The 17,542-nt window shown below is 42.2% G+C and overlaps 3 protein-coding genes across 6 annotated transcripts in view; 1 reads left to right on the top strand and 2 right to left on the bottom strand.

Moving 5' to 3' along the window:
• Positions 1-3,157: 3,157 nt before the first annotated feature.
• Positions 3,158-10,425, bottom strand: LOC139575888 (coatomer subunit beta-like). 3 transcript variants are annotated; one of them, XM_071401298.1, is made up of 22 exons: positions 10,309-10,425; positions 9,570-9,723; positions 9,211-9,440; positions 8,903-9,072; positions 8,686-8,800; positions 8,504-8,596; positions 7,874-8,011; positions 7,662-7,781; positions 7,435-7,542; positions 7,179-7,325; positions 6,925-7,070; positions 6,722-6,818; positions 6,466-6,626; positions 6,232-6,352; positions 5,890-6,117; positions 5,522-5,701; positions 4,969-5,113; positions 4,713-4,832; positions 4,456-4,601; positions 4,276-4,365; positions 3,690-3,845; positions 3,158-3,501 (listed from the first exon to the last, which is right to left on the bottom strand). In XM_071401298.1, exons 2-22 carry the CDS (start codon positions 9,658-9,660, stop codon positions 3,442-3,444), a joined length of 2,862 nt encoding a protein of 953 aa, XP_071257399.1. In that variant the 5' UTR covers positions 9,661-9,723; positions 10,309-10,425; the 3' UTR covers positions 3,158-3,441. The 3 variants fall into 3 exon arrangements, with proteins under 3 accessions (XP_071257399.1, XP_071257398.1, XP_071257397.1); XM_071401297.1 differs by having other exon boundaries at positions 10,252-10,382; XM_071401296.1 differs by having other exon boundaries at positions 10,199-10,380.
• Positions 10,426-10,897: 472 nt separating this feature from the next.
• LOC139575889 (proteasome subunit alpha type-1-like) lies at positions 10,898-15,116 on the bottom strand. The gene is made up of 10 exons (XM_071401299.1): positions 14,973-15,116; positions 14,225-14,269; positions 14,031-14,132; positions 13,824-13,927; positions 13,632-13,720; positions 13,443-13,513; positions 13,230-13,359; positions 13,078-13,157; positions 11,359-11,463; positions 10,898-11,201 (listed from the first exon to the last, which is right to left on the bottom strand). The coding sequence occupies exons 1-10, from the start codon at positions 14,973-14,975 to the stop codon at positions 11,142-11,144; spliced, it is 789 nt and encodes a 262-aa protein (XP_071257400.1). The 5' UTR covers positions 14,976-15,116; the 3' UTR covers positions 10,898-11,141.
• Positions 15,117-16,102: 986 nt separating this feature from the next.
• Positions 16,103-17,542, top strand: part of LOC139575890 (cGMP-inhibited 3',5'-cyclic phosphodiesterase 3B-like) — a 92,991-nt gene continuing 91,551 nt past the window's right edge. The window contains exon 1 of one of the 2 annotated variants that reach the window (XM_071401302.1): positions 16,103-17,188. In XM_071401302.1, coding sequence (XP_071257403.1) covers positions 16,298-17,188 — 891 coding nt within the window. In that variant the 5' untranslated portion in view covers positions 16,103-16,297. The remainder of the gene's footprint in view (positions 17,189-17,542) is intronic. The other variant, XM_071401301.1, reaches the window with a different exon arrangement.

Below are 17,542 nucleotides of genomic sequence, written 5' to 3' on the forward strand. Positions count from 1 at the left end.
CTTCTCATGAGTAGCATCGACTAAAGGGGTATTTAAATATTACCATTCTAGAATACTCACTTTACGACCTATGTTCCTTTCATGTAGGGCTTACCATTGTTTTCTTTATGTGCTGTGCATATAAAAACATTTATAAGCATGAATTTTGGCCTTGCACAGACTATCCTCAGTAGGCTACAATGAGGTCATGCAGTATTAATGTCCATGTTAATGTAATTAACAGTATCCACCATCCAGCCCACACATGGATGGTGATTGTAATGGATTTCATACTTGCAGCTATCATTAATCTCTGATGGTCTGGATGATCAATAAGCCTATCTTCCAAGTAGCACATCATTGTTAGTGGGAAAGACAAGTTTAGTCTGGCCTGGATGGATGGCTTTTGGCAAAATTCCATTTATTACCTTAAAAAATGGGAAGATATGCTGCAGCTTGACACTGTCTGTTTTCCACAGCTGTGGAGCGCTGTCCTCACAGAAACCTTTGGCCAATACCAAGGCCCCCAGAGTGAGAGCTTTCACACCAAGGCACTTTGTCCATATATTTATATGTTCTTAATTCCATTCCTTTACTTAGATTTGTGCATATTTGGTATATGTTGTGAAATTATTTGATATTACTTGTTAGATATTGCTGCACTGTCGGAACTAGAAACACAAGCATTTCGCTACACTCACAATAACATCTGTTAAACACGTGTATGTGAATAATTAAATGTGACTTGATTTGATTTCAAGTGTGTGTGTGTGTGTGTGTGTTTGTTAGGGCTGTCAGGGCTGACTGAGTTCTGCTATTCTGTAGCAATGGCATGCATGCGTGACCACAGTGATCTTGGTGACGCACACAAGTGGGTCTATCTCTGAGCTTCTGGAAGGACCTAAATGTTATATAGCCCCCAGACAAGGTATAGCAATACTTTATGCAATACTGGTGCATGTGTTTATATATCTACACTAAACAGAAATATAAACGCAACAAGATGTTGATCCCATGTTTCATGAGCTGAAATAAAAGATCCCAGAAATTGTCCATACGCACAAAAAGCTGATTTCTCTCAAATGTTGTGCACAAATTTGTTTACATCCCTGTTAGTGAGCATTTTATAATTTGTCAAAATAATCCATCCAACTGACAGATGTGGCATATCAAGAAGCTGATTAAACAGCATGATCATTACACAGGTGCACCTTGTCCTGGGGAGAATAAAAGGCCACTCTAAAAGGTGCAGTTTTGTCACAACACAATGCCACAGATGTCTCAAGTTTTGAGGGAGCATGCAATTTCCATGCTGACTACAGGAATGGTTCACCTGAGCTTTTGGCAGAGAATGTAATGCTTATTCCTCTACCATAAGACACCTTCAATGCCGTTTTAGAGAATTGTAGAGACCACATGTCACGACGCCAGCCCAGGACCTCCACATCCGTCTTCTTAACCGGAGAGATCGTCAGAGGAGGGGGATGCTGAAGAGTATCTGTAATAATTCTGATTGGCTGGGCTAAGTGGGTGGGCTTATGCCCCCCCAGGCCCACCAATTGCTGCGTCCCTGCCCAGTCATGTGAAATCCATAGATTACGGCCTAATTAATTGATTTCAATTGACTGATTTCCTTATATGAACTGTAACTCAGCAAAATCTTTGAACAGTAGATATGACTTTCCTTCATTTTCCCTCTGTCTCCTCCCAGGAGAGTTATTCAGCAAGATGTTGTATTTTAGACTCCTGAATGAATAAATTCCAATTCCAGACTCCCACTCTGCAATGTAGTGCCAGAGGCATTTGAGGAATTTAAATTAACTGCTGAAATCACAGTCCACACAGCCTGTGGGGTAGCAGAGGAACAACAGGGGCAGTGCACGAGTCCCTACACTCTTCAGGATATATGGCTTGTTAAGTATGTTTCAGTAGGTCACTTAATGGCTCTGTACCTATGTTATATTTACAGCCCTAAAATCCTTATGTCAACTAAGTTAAAATGGTGAGGCTAAAGGGGAGTTCTGGGTTGAAAAAGGGGAGAGATATTTGTAATGGAAGAACTCTTATTGATTTACTGCGTTGTTTGGGTCTCTTTTTTCCATTCAGTCATTGTGATACCACACAAGCAGGGAAGTTTAAGAAAAATATGTGAATCACTGAAAAATGTGAGTCATTCATAATTTCTCTCCGATAACTATTCTGTGTAGTGTTGTATGTCTGCAGATTTTAGGGTGAGATGAGGACTTGAGAGGAAAAGGACTTAATGATCATCATGGGTTTTGCTTGTTACTGTCTGAACTCTTCACTATAGTCCTAAAATCGTGTTTTTCAAACTCTTTTCTTACAAGCAATCATCATCAATATGAGAATTGAATGGAAATTTGGTTATCACATTCAGAAGACGTGCGTGAAGTGCTCACATTCTAAATCTTTCCATACAAGGCAAAACGTGATGTAATTTCCTTTCCAAGAAGCGAGGGAAATTTTGAGTGTCTATTCAACTGGAGAAGTTTTATATAATGGTGAGGTGGGAAAGGCAGTCAAAGCAATGTAAATGTATGTGACTGTGACTGATTAGAAATTGACAAGGGATTTGGATTTGATGCTGATCTTTCACCATTTCAATACATGGCAAAGACTGATCTCACACAGCACGTTGATTGTGTTCACTCCACATTTCTATGACTTGAAATTTGGGACCTGGCACAAACATACATTTTCACTTCATTGATGCAATTACTTGCAATTTACAGAAGCAATAACTTTTCCCCACAAACCTTTAACTAAATTTTACTTTCAAGGAATTTGCATGCATCTGATACAATAACCACTTCGATGAGTCATTATCTGTAGTATAAAGACAATAATGGGACATGAGATCATCTAAGCTGCTTATTCACAGGCAGCCCAATTCAGATAATTTGTTTGGTCAAATGACCAATTAGTGGCACAAACATAAGAATTGGGCTGCCTATGTAAACACAGCCGTAGTGGATGGAATGTGAATTCAAACTGCATCCATATTTCATGATTTAGTCTATGACATTGCATTTCACTTTACTGTCATAACTTTTGGCAATATCGTAGTTAAGGGATTGTGGATCAGAAGTTTTTCCTTTAGTGTGAGTAAAGAACGACTGAACACGCAAACAGCCCATCGTCTGACAAATGTTGGGAGTATGTTTTGTTATGTCATGTTTATTGAAAATGAAAGAAAGGCCAGGGATATCACTTGGAGGACAATAAGAGGGAGTTTCGTCCTGACACAGGAGGTGTAAAACCATTTCTCATACACACATAGAACAATACTTAATCAAAATGGCCATCAAAAAAATATTGTAGCGCTTTATGGCCAGAGACAGACGAGACTAGAGAGGACTAGCAGAAAGCACATTTCTTTGCAGATGAATCTTGGTCCAGTGATGTGGAGTTCTCAGTTGGACTGCTGGTTTTCAGTTGACTTTATACAGATGTTTTTTTCTGGGAAAGGTTGATCTTGTCACCCAGACTCAATGCCATACCCTGTAGAGAGAAGGGAAGTGTCACTTGCAATGTATAAACTTTAATAAACAATTCCTCCCCGATGTTTGCATTATTCTATCATTACTACGTCTGCATCCCAAATGGCAACCTATTTACAAAAAGAGTGCACTATATAGGGAATAGGGTGCATTTTGTGATGTAATTTGAGTGGGGAGTGAGTTTCTCACCTGGCTCTTGGCCCGGATGCGGATGTGTCCGTTGACAGGGGCATCAGGACCCAGGTGAATGGGCTTCTCAATGCTGACATTGGCCAGCGCATCTTCACCGAAGATGGAGCGGGCATACAGGTTGGCAGCCATGAAGCCACAGAAGCCAGAAAGTGCCTGGTTGTAAGGACAGACAAGGTTGTGTGAGTGAGCATCACATGCATTACTATCTATTTGACCCAGTAGTATGAGTATGAAATGTGCTGAGTTTGCTGAAGACAGGGCTATGACAAGAGAGAGTCAAGCTCATCTTAACTGTCTAAATCCATCAGTGGATTGATGAAGAACTTGAAACTAAATAAATAGGTACATATTGCCTGTATCTCGCAGGGTGCCCTTTTATTTTCAAACGGATTGATTCAATAAGATAATTATAAAAGCCATTTCGAAATCAAATCCTAACACTGTAAAAAAGGTAGCAGCAGCAGAAAAGTTAGACGCTCTGACAACTTCCACTCATTAGCCTTCCCATCTGCCAGGTATTCTGTTCTACACATCATCGTCCTATTGATGTAGTTCAAACGGCAATATTCCACGACTACTGTACCTTCTCTGGGGTCAGGCACTTCATGTTGGTGGAGCTGAGGATGTGGTGGAGGTACTCGTTCAGGTCTGCAATGTTGGTGTTCACAGTCACCTAGAATAAACAGTGTTATTACGATCATCCACTGAACACACTAACAAAACAAAACCAAATATGGACAGTTCTCTTATCTAGCGGTAGTACCTTATTCTCCCACTCAAACTCAGCCCACATCTGTCTGAACTCCGCGTCTGTGCACGAGGCTGGCTGGATGTAGTCCATGATGTCAATGTGGATGTCACTAAGGACCACGCAGTTCCTGTCGCTGGCAGCTCCTGATATGTCATACACTGAGACAGACAGACAGACAGAAGAACTGATGTCGTACACATGGAGTGGAGGCTGGCCATCAGATTATTCATGACAAGTACTCTGACAGAAGTTAGAAGTGATCCTCTTACCTATGTTGCCAAATATGATGCCATTCTCTGTGGACGCCACTTTGACGTTAGCCTTGATGTTGGCAAAGTCATGGGGTGCCAGAGTGAGAGGAGAAGGCTTCTCAACCAGCTTGAGGTCACCTGTTGGATTGAAAGGTTGATATCAGCATTAGACATACATCACCTATGGTAAACAAGAGAAATTGCCCTGAAACAACCCTTAGTAAGGTTGTATGACTCTGCATATAGTCATATGAACTACAGACTAGAACCTCACCCAATGTCGCCAGCTCCAGGGTGCAATTCTGAAGGGTGTCGTTGGTTTGGTTGACGACCAGCACGTCCAGCACAATGTCATACTGGTTGACATGGACATAGGCCTCAGCATAGACTGGGTCTGAGAAACCAGTCAGCTGGGTAACCTGCAATACAACATACACTCAGAATGACATGGTCCTCACCAACCTGTTGTTATACAACGGAGCACCTGTCAATAACTACCTCAACAGCACTAATAGCTAAAATGAAAACGTACATTTCTGAATAGGATCCTGAGACAATCCATGCCATAGCCTGAACCTAGAAATGTTGTTATATTCATTCCCTCTTTCATAGTCGTTCCTGTGGAACAGACCTAGAAAAACACTGATTTCTATGTTGCTATGGCTCACTGTCACATTGGAAACACAAAGCCACCTGCTGGCAATTTGAGGTATATCACACACATCTACTATCCAAAAAGGCACATGACCGTGTGATTTCACAAGCACACAATTTTGTAATTCTGTAACAGAACAGTGTGTGTCTCTACTGGGTCCTTGTAGGTGTACCTTGTTGAGTTTGGAGGCCATGGGGTCGTTAGCCTCCTTTTTAAGAGTGGTTCCCATGGCAGCCAGTAAACTGAGCTGGAACTGGTCCTCCTTGGAGGACGTCTCGTTCTTGGCCGTCAGTTGCATAAAGGAAATGGGGTCGTCTGCCTGCACCAGTACGTTCCGCTTCTCTGACTCTTTCTGTGGATAAGAGCACAGAACACCATCAGCACATAGCAGTACAATCCAGCAGTGTCCAAATGGATAGGCAGCCAGGTGAAAGGAGAACTAGAGTATAGCTGACTGAACTGGGAGAAGGCAGTGGTTTAGTGAGAAGAGTGGACTGGAAGCTATGGCCTAGTAATCTAGCAGCCAGCGCTCCTCCTTACCTTCTGAGATAGCTTCTCCTCCTCCAGCCTGACAGTGAGCATGTGAGACAGGGACTTGCGGCACTCCTTGTTAAAGATGTCGTTCATGAGGGGCGAACACTCGGACAGCACCTTGAGACACAGCGAGATGCGGTCCACATCGTCGTCTGTGATGGGTTTCTTGGGCAGAGAGGACTTGCCCAAGTGGAGGATGGTGGCCATGATCAGCATAGACTCAGCCACAAAGGACTGAAGGGGAGACGGTGATAGAGAGCATTAGAATCACTTCATGACTTTCAATGGACAGTGAACATGGACACCTAAATCACAACCGTTTCAGAAGATAAGAGATTCTATACTTACATTCTGTCTCTTTTTGTCTTGAACTATGGTGACATATCGTAGGGCCACTTTGGTCAGGGTTGTGGCTAAAGAGGCCGCCACATAGAAGTCTCCGTCCATCAAGAAGCCCCTGAGAGGAGGCCTACAGGGAAAGGGACGACAGTTTCATTTAGTGACATATCATCCACTTCTGAAAGACAATCACTGCAAGCTAAGAAACGATGTATTTTAGACACAAAAGGTGATTTATTTTACCTGTCCTCTTCCTTCTTTGAGGGTCGGGAGGAGCTGAGGGCGCTCTGTGTGACGTAGGTGCCCATCTCTGTCACCAGTTTGGCTGCTGGCGCTGCGCTCACCTCTTCTTCCGGCTTCCCCTCCCCAGCCTCTTTCTTGATCTCGTTCTCTACTATGGGGATCTGAAAAAGGGACAGACATCAGCCACTGGCATCAAGTATCACTCTGGTATTGAGCGCTGAAAGTGAATGAATAATCCATAAGCACACATACATACCTCTCCAAGTGACCTGCGCACTTCTGTCATCACACTCTGAATGTCCTCTTTAGTGCTGCAGTATTCTCCCAGGATCCAAAGCGCTCCTCTGTAGATCCTAACAGAGTTTAAAAGATTGGATGTCTGCATAAAAAAAACTGTAATTCTCCAAAAGCATCCTGTGATTGTCTATTCATATGCAAGCTTGTCAGTCTTGGTCTTACTTGACAGTCCTGATGGCATGGAAGACTTCCAGCATCTTCTCGATGATGAGGGGCCTCAGGTTGTCGAACCTCTGAATGGCCTCCCTCACAAACTCCAACACATCAGCCGCCGCTGCCTCGTTAGTGTCACTCAGGAACTCCATCAGCTGAGTGACACACGTATGTCATTTAGATTACATCACAGAGGACAGAATGACCCTAGCTGTGTTTGATTTCAGGGTGTGTGTGAGAACAGGGTAGATAGGTAGACTCACCACAGGAATGACATTGGCCGCCATGTCAGGGAAGCGTACACTGCATGAGTGGAGGGTGCGCACCAGCAGCTGCCTGAATTTATCAGTGTCCTCATGCTCCGTCACGTTGTTGGTCTTAATCACCTCCTTCTTCAGAACTATCACCAACTGGAACACAAACACATGAACACCTTAGTTAGAATAATCATCCTTTTACAAAATAGACAGGCGAGGCCACAGAGGCAAGAGAAAATAGTCCTGAGGATGACACCCCCACCTCCTCTACGTTCCGAGATGAGACTAGGTCCAAGGCCAGCTGCAGGGTCTTCTTCCGGACCTCGAGGTCAGGCGTGCTCAAAACACGCAGAATGTCCATCACCAGGTCCTGGGTGGACAGAGAACAGACACGTTAACCAGGTTATTATTACACTTCAAAGACTTACTGGTACCTAACATGGGGTCTGTTCACCAGGAGCAACATTAATGAAAGTGAAGTCGGAGTACCTGGAGAACACGTTCATGAGTGGGATGCTCCTTCAGCTCTATCAGACGATCCAGGACGATCAACTTCACGTTGTTGTCACTCTCCTTGATGATAAGGTCAATGTAGCACTGGGCAGCAGCCTAGAACAAACACACAAATGCCATTGAAAGACACACAATGCCAGACTAAAATCAACAGCAGTTCCGTGATGTAGATAAGTGAGATGGGGTACCTTGATGGCAGTGGGTGCACTGGACAGCGTGACAAGAGTGCCAGCTGCCTCGTACTTGACGGCTGGGCTGGAGGACTGCAACAGGTTGTAGATGCAGCGGATGAAGCGGGCACGCTCCGACGGGTTAGCGTGGCACACCTAAACATTGAGGAAACAAGAGACATGGCAAATAAAAAATGGCAGTACTTACGTGGATATCATTTTCAATTGAAGCTTTGTTTTTTGTTTTTTTACCCCTTTTTCGTGGTATCCAATTGGTAGTTAGTCTTGTTTCATCGCTGCAACTCCCATTACGGACTCGGGAGAGGCGAAGGTCTAGAGTCGTGCGTCCTCCGAAACACAGCCCAACCGCACTGCTTCTTGACACAATGCCTTCTTAACCCGGAAGCCAGCCGCACCAATGTGTCAGAGGAAACACCGTACACCTGGCAACCGTGTCAGCGTGTACTGCGCCCGGCCCGCCACAGGAGTCGCTAGTGCGCGATGAGACAAGGACATCCCTGCCGGCCAAACCCTCCCCTAACCCAAACGACGGGTTGGGCCTATTGTGCGCCGTCCCATGGATTCTTTACATATTTCTCAAGAGAGATATCTGGAGGTTTCTAGTGGGAAAATGTCTGAAGGACTCACCTTGTAAATCAGCTCCACAATGACCAACTGGAGAATATCTCCAAATGTATGCACTTGATCAATGCAGGTGCTGAGGTAATCCAGAGCTCTGTCCTGCACAGTGGAAATTACCAGTGTTAGTCCCAGACACAGAAAAATGTTGGTGAGCGGTCTCTAATAAAAAAAGTGAAGATGCAATTGACCTGGTCTGCGTGAATGAGCATCATGAAAGCATTCCTCTTGCAGCTGGCATCTTTTTCATTCACAAGGAAATCATGGATCAACTCAGGGGCATCTGGGATAAGATTTTCAAAGTTCCTGAGACGGAAATAAAATTGCTCAAGTAAATGCCATGTTCTCCATTAAGGGTCATAAACAGTCATACGGGACTTCCATATTGTATCACGACAGTAAGTGTACCTGTAGATGGTGTAGATGGCCAGTACAGCATTGCGGCGAACGTAGCTGTGGCGGTGCTCCAGGCAGGCGCGGATGGCGGGCATGAGGGGCTCCAGCAGCTCAGACTCCTTCAACTTGCACAGAAAGCGCAGGGTGGATCCACGGATGAACTCGTTGGGGTGCTGCAAGTCCTGAAACAGACAAACATACCCTTGAATAAGAGGCATTAAATGTAATAGTCACACGCCATACTTTCTTGTGCTAATTATATAATGTATCTAACATTCAGACATACAGTGACAGTACACTTGTGTAGTATGCTACCATACCTTTCTGTAGGCGTCACAGACCAGGATCATCTCCTGAAGCAGCTTGCCATCTGGAGTCGTTTTGGGGACAATCTCCCAGAAGACTAGCAGAAGCTTTTTAATGGTGTGGTCTTGAAGTGGGAGGACAAATCGGATGATGGTCATCAGTAGGCCTGGCAGCTTCTCTCCATTCAGTATCATGATGATTACCTTCTTCAGGGCCTCTGTCTTTGCCTTGATCTCTCCTTTTTCTGATATCAGGAAAGAATAACATTGTATTACTCTTAAAGTCACACTAATCACAGATCAGTCACACTGATAGTTTAGGGGCGGTTAGGTGCCTATTGCCAATGCAGATAGGGCCAACAGAGGATACTTACCCAAGTCTGCTTTGAGACTGACTTCCGATGGAGGTTCGGAGTCATTTGGAACATTGATCAAAGTGTAACAAACATTCTCTGCGGCTGTCATTTTGCCGGATGGATCGTCTTTCCTCTTGCAGCACCCCAATCAACAAAACTGTTAAGATGATTCCTATGAAGTACCCATCAAGTAATGTTAATGCATAATCCAACAGATGTAAACATAGCTGCTATTACACATAAGTTATTGAACACGATTCGTGCTTTCTAATACTGCACTGCTGTAGCTAAGAAATATGTGGTAGCTAGTCGACACATCCACGTAGCCAAGTCAGTCAGCTAGCTTGTACTATAGTAGCTAGTTATTTTTTAGTAGCTAGTTAATGTTATTCATTCACACAGGCCGCCCCGGCTGTTAGTTAGCTAGTATGCTAGTTATTGACAAGTCAATGGCCTAACGAATTATGCAGCTCAGTCAGTGACATTCACAAAAAAAACAAATGCAATATGCCAGTATCACTTCACAGAGCCTAGTCAGACGTTTTGATATTGCCAATAGAGCAAGCTCAAACGCTTGTCGTCCATGACAGCTAGCGTTAGCTTGCAAATGGTGGATGGATACCAAAACATATTTGGAATACAATTACCCAAACCAATCCTTCCGCCCTTGGTCACGATAGAGAAATAAGCACTTAGCTACCTTACTGCACGTTTACTATATCTCAAAATAGCCTCCAATGTCGCGTCTGTTATTTACTTGGGCATCTATAAATTGCTCAGAGATCTTCTCGAGCTGTCCGTTCCCCACTTCCCTGTGACGTGGAAGATTAGCTACTTTCTGAGCCACATCACTGATACAGCAAGTGAAAAGGGACAAATAACCCGGATGTCTAGACGCGAAGACGAAATTCTAATTATGAGTGTTGCCCAATGTAACAATATTCTATATTGCCTCCATTTATGTACTGAACTGAGGCTTTACATGTTTTTGGTACAAGTAATTTATACATTTGCTATTTATGAAATATTGAATTGTAGATTTTGTTTATAATTGACCCATCACTTGGTATGGTCCAAGTGAAGGTTGACCAAGCCACATTATATAAGGCTACCATTTCAGTTGGGTTTGTAAGTAGGTTGTCTTACCAGTGATTATGATTCAACAAAGTCCGGGTTAGTCATGATGTTTGAAGATCTATGTTTTTATTTTTTTGTTCAAAGTTCAGTTGGTGTTTAGGCATAAATAAACCCCCACTTTGGTTCCTACCTTTTCTTTGAAAACATCCACCACCGAGTGGCCACATAAGAACATAGAATGGCAATGCAGTAATGACAAAAGATAAACGTGATGTTACATTTCTTTTAACGAACCAGACAAGTTCAGAAAAAGTTTGTCTTTAATGACAAAAAAATATATGCAAACATTGAACCGCTAACAAAAATCATAGATAGTCGACTTGAACATACACAAGTATAATGGTAATTGTTCTCCATGTTGATAGTTACAAGTGAGTGTGGGTGGAATATTGACTGAATGAATCAGGGATAAGAGCTTTGTCATCTTCACACTGTCTGGGACACACTTCAATCTCAGAGCTCCATGGGCTCTTCTGGCTTCTCTGCTGCCGGCTCGTCGTCTGGCTGGGCAACCTGCAGTACAACAAGAGGACAAGGCATGTGCATTGTCAGGTATGGAGATAACTGAATAATGTACGATCAAGAATCTTATTAAGGCAATAACTGTTCCTCTTGACAAGTTTCCTGAGAGAAAATATTTTTATTCAACATTTGCCAAGTTGTTCTTTACCCTTCTCTGTGGTCTCTCCTCAAGGCCTTCAAGGAATGATGCCACATCGCCATCATCGTAGATGGTGAACTCCATGTCCTTGCCAACAATCCCGATGGACACATTCTAAAAGGGCAGACAGTAAGTTGTCAATCTGTGAATTAACTTGTGTTCTGAACCCCTACCCTTCTCTCTGAACCCCTCAAGAATTTAAAAACACTAGATTAGTGTAAGAATGGCTAGAAAATGTTTTCACATAGTAGTTATACCAGTCCATCCCATAAGGGGAAGCGAATGAGAGCCCACTTCAGGGTGAGGAGTAGATAATTGGACAGTAGCCTGATGTAAAAGTCTTAAGGTTACTACAAGCTTCACTCCGTTGATCTACGTGCACGTGGGTGGAGTGGGATTTGTGGAGCAGGGGATACGTTTTGGTAACATGATATCCTTGCCGGTCCCACTCCCATTCAAATAAAATCTAATTTTATTTGTCACATACGCCAAATATAACAGGTGTAGACCTTAGTGAAATGTTTACTTACAAGCCCTTAACCAACAATGCAGTTAAGAAAAATAGGTGTTAAGAAACTATTTACTAAAATAAACTGAAGTTAAATATATATATATTTTTTTTAAATAAAACAAGAATAGAAAAATAACATAATTAAAGAACAATAATAAAATAACAGTAGCAAGGCTATATACAGGGGGTACCGGTACAGAGTCAATATGTGGGGGCACAAGTTAGTCGAGGTAAAGGGGGCGATAGCAAAGTTTTGTAATATTTTTATTAGTAGCTAGCTAGCTGGCAGCCTGGCTAGCTGGCTTTAAACATAGGAAGCTAGCTAGCCTTTTTAACTTCCCACACCTATCTCCTTATGAAAATAATCAGATTTATTATTAAAACATATGCACTGGCAAATATTCGTATACTTGCAGGTTTAACTACTGATGGGGAAACAAAGCTTCCTGAAGCTGAGGTTTAAGACAATTGTGTCAAATAGGTTCATTACTCAAGGCTTTAATCAACACAGTGTACACTAGTTACGTCTGCTGTTCAAAAATAATTTAGTGCAGCCAAATTAGCGTGTGCTCAGCATAGCCTTTTTGTCTTCTACCAAACCAATCAGGTGGTTGTTTGATGAAACGAAGCTTCATGTCATTAATCACATGTTTCTGATATTCGTGATACAGGCATTTGCACACTGCTTCGAAGTACACTTCTTAACGATTTTGACGTATGCCTCAGAGTTCAGGCATCAAACGTAACATCACTAAGTGTAACCCAAAACATTATCCCAGTTTGATATGCTGCTTGTGTATTAATTCCCATATCAGCTAAAAACAGATCATCATCATGTTTTGCTCACAGAGAAAAAAGAACATGGCTAGCTAGTTGGCTATAGCAGGTTATACCATTTCACACTAGCCTGATAGTTATAACTTCTAAACAAAATACCTTTTTGGGTGGATTCTTGTTGTTTGATTATCAATGCAAAATAGGCTACTTTGATGAATAGCCTATAGATCGGATCGATGGAACCAAGTGACAACACTGCCCCCACTGCTGCAGAAAGAATGATACGGGGCGTCTCAATTTTCAGGTAGTAGAAAAGTATGTTGAATGCCGGATGGTATTACAAGAAGCTGCCCCTTTTGTGACAAAAAACGACATTCCAACATTGCGCTACGCTCTGAATCTTGCATCTCCATAGAGCTTGCAGTAAGCTTAAGGTTTACCTTTGTGGTAAGATCTTGTTCTGCAGGTAGAGTTTCTCTCAGTCCCCGGAGGCCATGTTGAACCAGGTCATTCAGTTCACCTACAAGACAGAATGAAAGCTTTATAACGTGCTTACATCAGAAGCAGAGAAGAAAAGGCATAAAATACTCACAGTCGAGAAAAGTGTCCATATGTCTTTCCAGGTAGGTACGTGCAGACTGGGAGCGGGCCCCTATGGACATGGCCTTGCAATCAAAGTAGTTGGCAGAGGGGCAGGTCTGGAAAATGTGTGGCCCCATATCCTAGAAGAGACAAACAATATTAGATATGACATACTATTCCACTAATATTTATAGAGGAACAAACCAACCAATACATATCTTACATCATATCCTGCGATGAGTAATCCCACACCATAAGGCCTTCTTCCATATCTCTGTGTAGGGATCTGGGTTTCTGAGTGCTAGGTCAAGGTGGATTGTCTTAGTTGCAACGGTATAATAACTTTTCATATTATCAATACAGACAATTCATGTTAAGCGTCATAAAAACTACATTTGTGGTAAAAGGATACTGCTTCCAATTAGTGTGACCAAGCGGGACACAGGGAGAGGCCGATCAAACACGAACCTGGAGTCCAGGCACTCCTGACGCATAAAGTTGCTGAAGGAGTATGATGGAAGAGAAGTGTTAACATCAGTCAGAAGAACACTGTCTAATTCTCTTCAAGAATATGAAAAACCATGCACAACAGATCCTCTCTTACCAGAGTAGCCTTGCATCAGCAGTGAGGCCAGCAATGGAGATGCCAACATGGCTGTCGACGTGTAGAATTTTCTTCTGATGGGCAGCCAACTCGGACTGAGCTCTCTGGACAAGAACACAAAATTAGGATTAAAAATAGACTACTTTTACACTGCTTTTCATATAATCATGTTCTTGAATGCAAATGTAAAATCAATGTAAATTGTACCTTCAGAGCCACAAGTACAGCATGACTGCGAGATTTCAGACCCACTGTGGCAGATCCTTGTTTCACTGCTTCCATAGCATATTCAATCTGATGAATACGCCCCTGAAACACAAGACAGTGACCTGTTATGAGAGTCACAAATATTGCAGCTGAAATTGCTAACTGTTACGTTACCTGTATTTGCAGACTCTTACCTGTGGACTCCAAACTGTGACATCATTGTCATACTGGTTGCGGAACTAAGAAAAATACAAAAATGAGTCTTACAATCTAGAAACCTACATGTTGCTGTCGTCATAGTACAATATGTCATCATTGATTCTATAATAGAAATCAAGATCCATTTGCATGTGAAAATGTTATCATGGAATCCATTATTGCTCCATTGTTTATATTGGCTGCCCAAAGCCCACTTTTTAATGGTAACAGTTACTTTAACATGGCAGTGACTCAGCTAAAACAGATCTGATTTAACTAACTAGCTAGCAACACAGCTTGGTATTCACACAGTGAAGTTTGACTTCAAGTTGTGAACAAGTAATATAGGTAGGTAGGTAGCTAGCTAGCTGAATGGATAACATTAGCTAGCTAGGTAACTACCATTGATTAAAATGTTAGCTATGTCCAATAAAATTAAGCAAGAAGTTAGCTACTACTATCATATTCTACCCAAAATATGGGATAGTCACAGGTTAGGGATGCAGCCATAGCATTTGTTGTTAGCCTAGCCAGCTATTATATTTCATTACCTTTTTCTTTACCGGTAAGTTACAGTAGCGTGACTAGTAAGCTTAACTAAATGCTTACTCATTGCTATGGATAGCTAGCTAGGTAGCCTTTCCATCCAACTACAGATAACAGAGATTTCTGGTGCATTTAATTATTACGTTTGCAGTCACTTTTGATATATCGTACATATTATATTATTTCTTCCAAGCTTACCATGATGATAGAGCTTTCAACCAACAAGCGCCTCAGATAACCGATTAGTGCTTGACTACTTTTCCTATTGACGTCTGCGCAAAGGGAAACAAGTAGATTACAGAGAGGGGGATCCGCGTTCTGTATTTTTCTCTCTGCCAGATGTGATGTGAAATTCTTCACCAGACACTGCTGAAGAAATCAGAAACCACCCACAATACACAAAGTAAAAGCGTGCAATTACTCAATACACCTAATGTTAAACATAATCTACAATCTCGTCGAAATCAACTATTTACTCCTGAAAATTTCGATTTTGAAGGTGCGTTCCTTATTCTTACATACATTATTCTTACACTTGCTTTATCCAAATAGAGTTCTCTGATATATGTAGTGCTCTAAAGATGCGATTCCGTGGAGGAACATTGCTTTCATTTACAAAGTCTCATTAGAACACATACAAAATAGCTATTCTAAGATTAATCATATTTTCAAAAATGAAGTGGTAGATTTCGTTAGTTGAACATATTTGGAAATCTTTCAATATCACAGGCCTGCCAGAGTAACTAGGCCTAGATAGTGGTAAAATAGCCTGGCTATGTAATTACATTAGAAAAAATGTGTAATAATAATAGTAATACTACTACTATTATTACTACTACTTCTACTACCACCAATAATAATGGCTAAACCTTCAAATAATGGGCCTTATTTTTGGCCAACATGTACTTTACCAACCCTAAAATCCCAAAGAAACAGATCAAGTTGCATATCTGTTTGAAAGCAAGATCATTTGACGTTTGGATTTTGTCCAAAGTAACGGTAACCAAAATCAGGTAAATTGATAAACGCACTTTCTTTAACCACACTGTCAACATGTTGACGTTGTGTGGTTGTTTTTAGCTGTATAGATGATCTATGTTTGAGGTTTTCAGTGTATTTTGAACGCGTTCAGACAATGCAATTAATTGTGATTTTAAAAATGCGTGCACTAAAATTACAAAAAGTTAACTCGAGCTGATTAACTCTGACAGTCTTAGTTTTTATACAGCAGCACTCTTCTACTGACCGACCATGAGAGTGCACGGTTTGTTTTTAGTGCTGCAGAGCGCGTGCCTGTGTCGATCTGTAGTTTTTGTAGCGGATTGTCACATCTAGGCGGCGACACAGAGTCCCTTTTCTCTAAAAACAACAACATTTCACCTTCTCTTTCTTTTAGTCAAAATGCTTGAGCACGTTTGAGTGACCATGGTGTGCGTTTGCCGTCAGGTAGTTGAGAGTTAATACGGCGAGAATATTGGGAGAAGGAAACTTTTGAAGGAATCCAAGGAGCTACAGTTGAAAACATGGCTGTTCGCGAAGAAGGAGAGGTTTTGCACAGTAAAATCAGGCACCACGATGGGGTTGCCAATGCAAACAGCACAGAGCGCTTCAGGAACGGCTATGTGAAGAGCTGCGTCACCCCTTTAAAACAAGACCATCAAAGGGGATTTTTGTTTAACGTCTGTAGGTTTTGCAATGAAGACATTCAGAATTCAAAAATATTTCGATTTTTTGGCCTATACCTGGGTGCATTCATAATTTTTGCAGTTTCGTTGCTTATTTCCAGGAGCTTGCAAAGTGACTTCAGCTTTTGGGATTTGCGGACTTTTCTGTCGGGCTTCTCTCAGTCCATCAGCCCTCTCTTTAGCATAGGCTGTGCATTTTTCTTTTTGACATTTTATTTAAGGAGGAAAAAGAGGGAAAGTAATAAATGTTGGCTTGTGTCACTGCCAGCATCATGTTACTTAGGGGATTTTTTAGTTTTGCGGTTTTTGCAGTGGGGAGAGGACCAACACCAGATGCAAATGATTGGCAGGTTGTTATTCGTGTTGGGGTGTGTGGGTCTCCTAACACTGATCCCCACTTTGAAACTCAAACACAGTGTTCTGATCCTGGTGTTTGCCAGTGTTGTGTGGTTGGTGTCTTTCACCAGTCTGAGCTGCTTGCCTGCACTCCTGAGACCCGTGTTTGCGTGTTTGGCGGGTGTCTCAGGCACGCTCTTGTCCCTCTGTTTTGACCATTATTACCCGTCGAGGGAAACGCCGAATAGGATCTCCAGCAGCGAGGAGAAAGTCCCTGTGATCAGACCCAGGAGAAGGTCCAGTTGTGTTTCTTTGGGGGAAACGTCGACCAGCTATTATGGCAGCTGTAAAATGCCTCGCAGACCTTCGTTACCGTGCATATCCAGAGAACAGGTAGGTCATGGGCTGGCATAAAGTTCATCATTGCCTTCATTAATTTGTGCAAAAAGTATCACTGACTGCTCAGAGTGAGCACACGTGCGCAAGATTACACAATCTTGAACCTGTGGTCTCCAGCAAGGAGGAAATTCAACTCCATATCCAGAATGCATAGGCCTACAGTAGTTCAGACAGACAATCACCCCTACACTGCTGAACTATTCACCATCCAGGTCATTCACCTCTACTCACACCAAATAATCGTCTCTTGAAATAAACTAGTCTGATAGTCCTGCAATAATTAAACCCATATGACTATAACATGCAGCACACACGCACCAGAAAGTTAATTTACCTAAGTGACATTTA

Source organism: Salvelinus alpinus, chromosome 5 (genome assembly GCF_045679555.1).
Source record: "Salvelinus alpinus chromosome 5, SLU_Salpinus.1, whole genome shotgun sequence".
NCBI classification, from domain to species: Eukaryota; Metazoa; Chordata; class Actinopteri; order Salmoniformes; family Salmonidae; genus Salvelinus; species Salvelinus alpinus.

What these genes read in the sequence shown, in the direction of transcription:
- LOC139575888 (XM_071401298.1), bottom strand. Translation starts at nt 9,660, where the DNA reads ATGACAGCCGCAGAGAATGTTTGTTACACTTTGATCAATGTTCCAAAT. An exon ending in CTCATGAACGTGTTCTCCAG is followed by an intron (nt 7,543 to 7,661) that starts GTACTCCGACTT and finishes CTGTCCACCCAG; the next exon opens with GACCTGGTGATGGACATTCT. An exon ending in CATGCCATCAGGACTGTCAA is followed by an intron (nt 6,819 to 6,924) that starts GTAAGACCAAGA and finishes AAACTCTGTTAG; the next exon opens with GATCTACAGAGGAGCGCTTT.
- LOC139575889 (XM_071401299.1), bottom strand. An exon ending in CTGTACTTGTGGCTCTGAAG is followed by an intron (nt 13,928 to 14,030) that starts GTACAATTTACA and finishes GTTCTTGTCCAG; the next exon opens with AGAGCTCAGTCCGAGTTGGC. An exon ending in AACAAGATCTTACCACAAAG is followed by an intron (nt 11,464 to 13,077) that starts GTAAACCTTAAG and finishes CTGCCCTTTTAG; the next exon opens with AATGTGTCCATCGGGATTGT.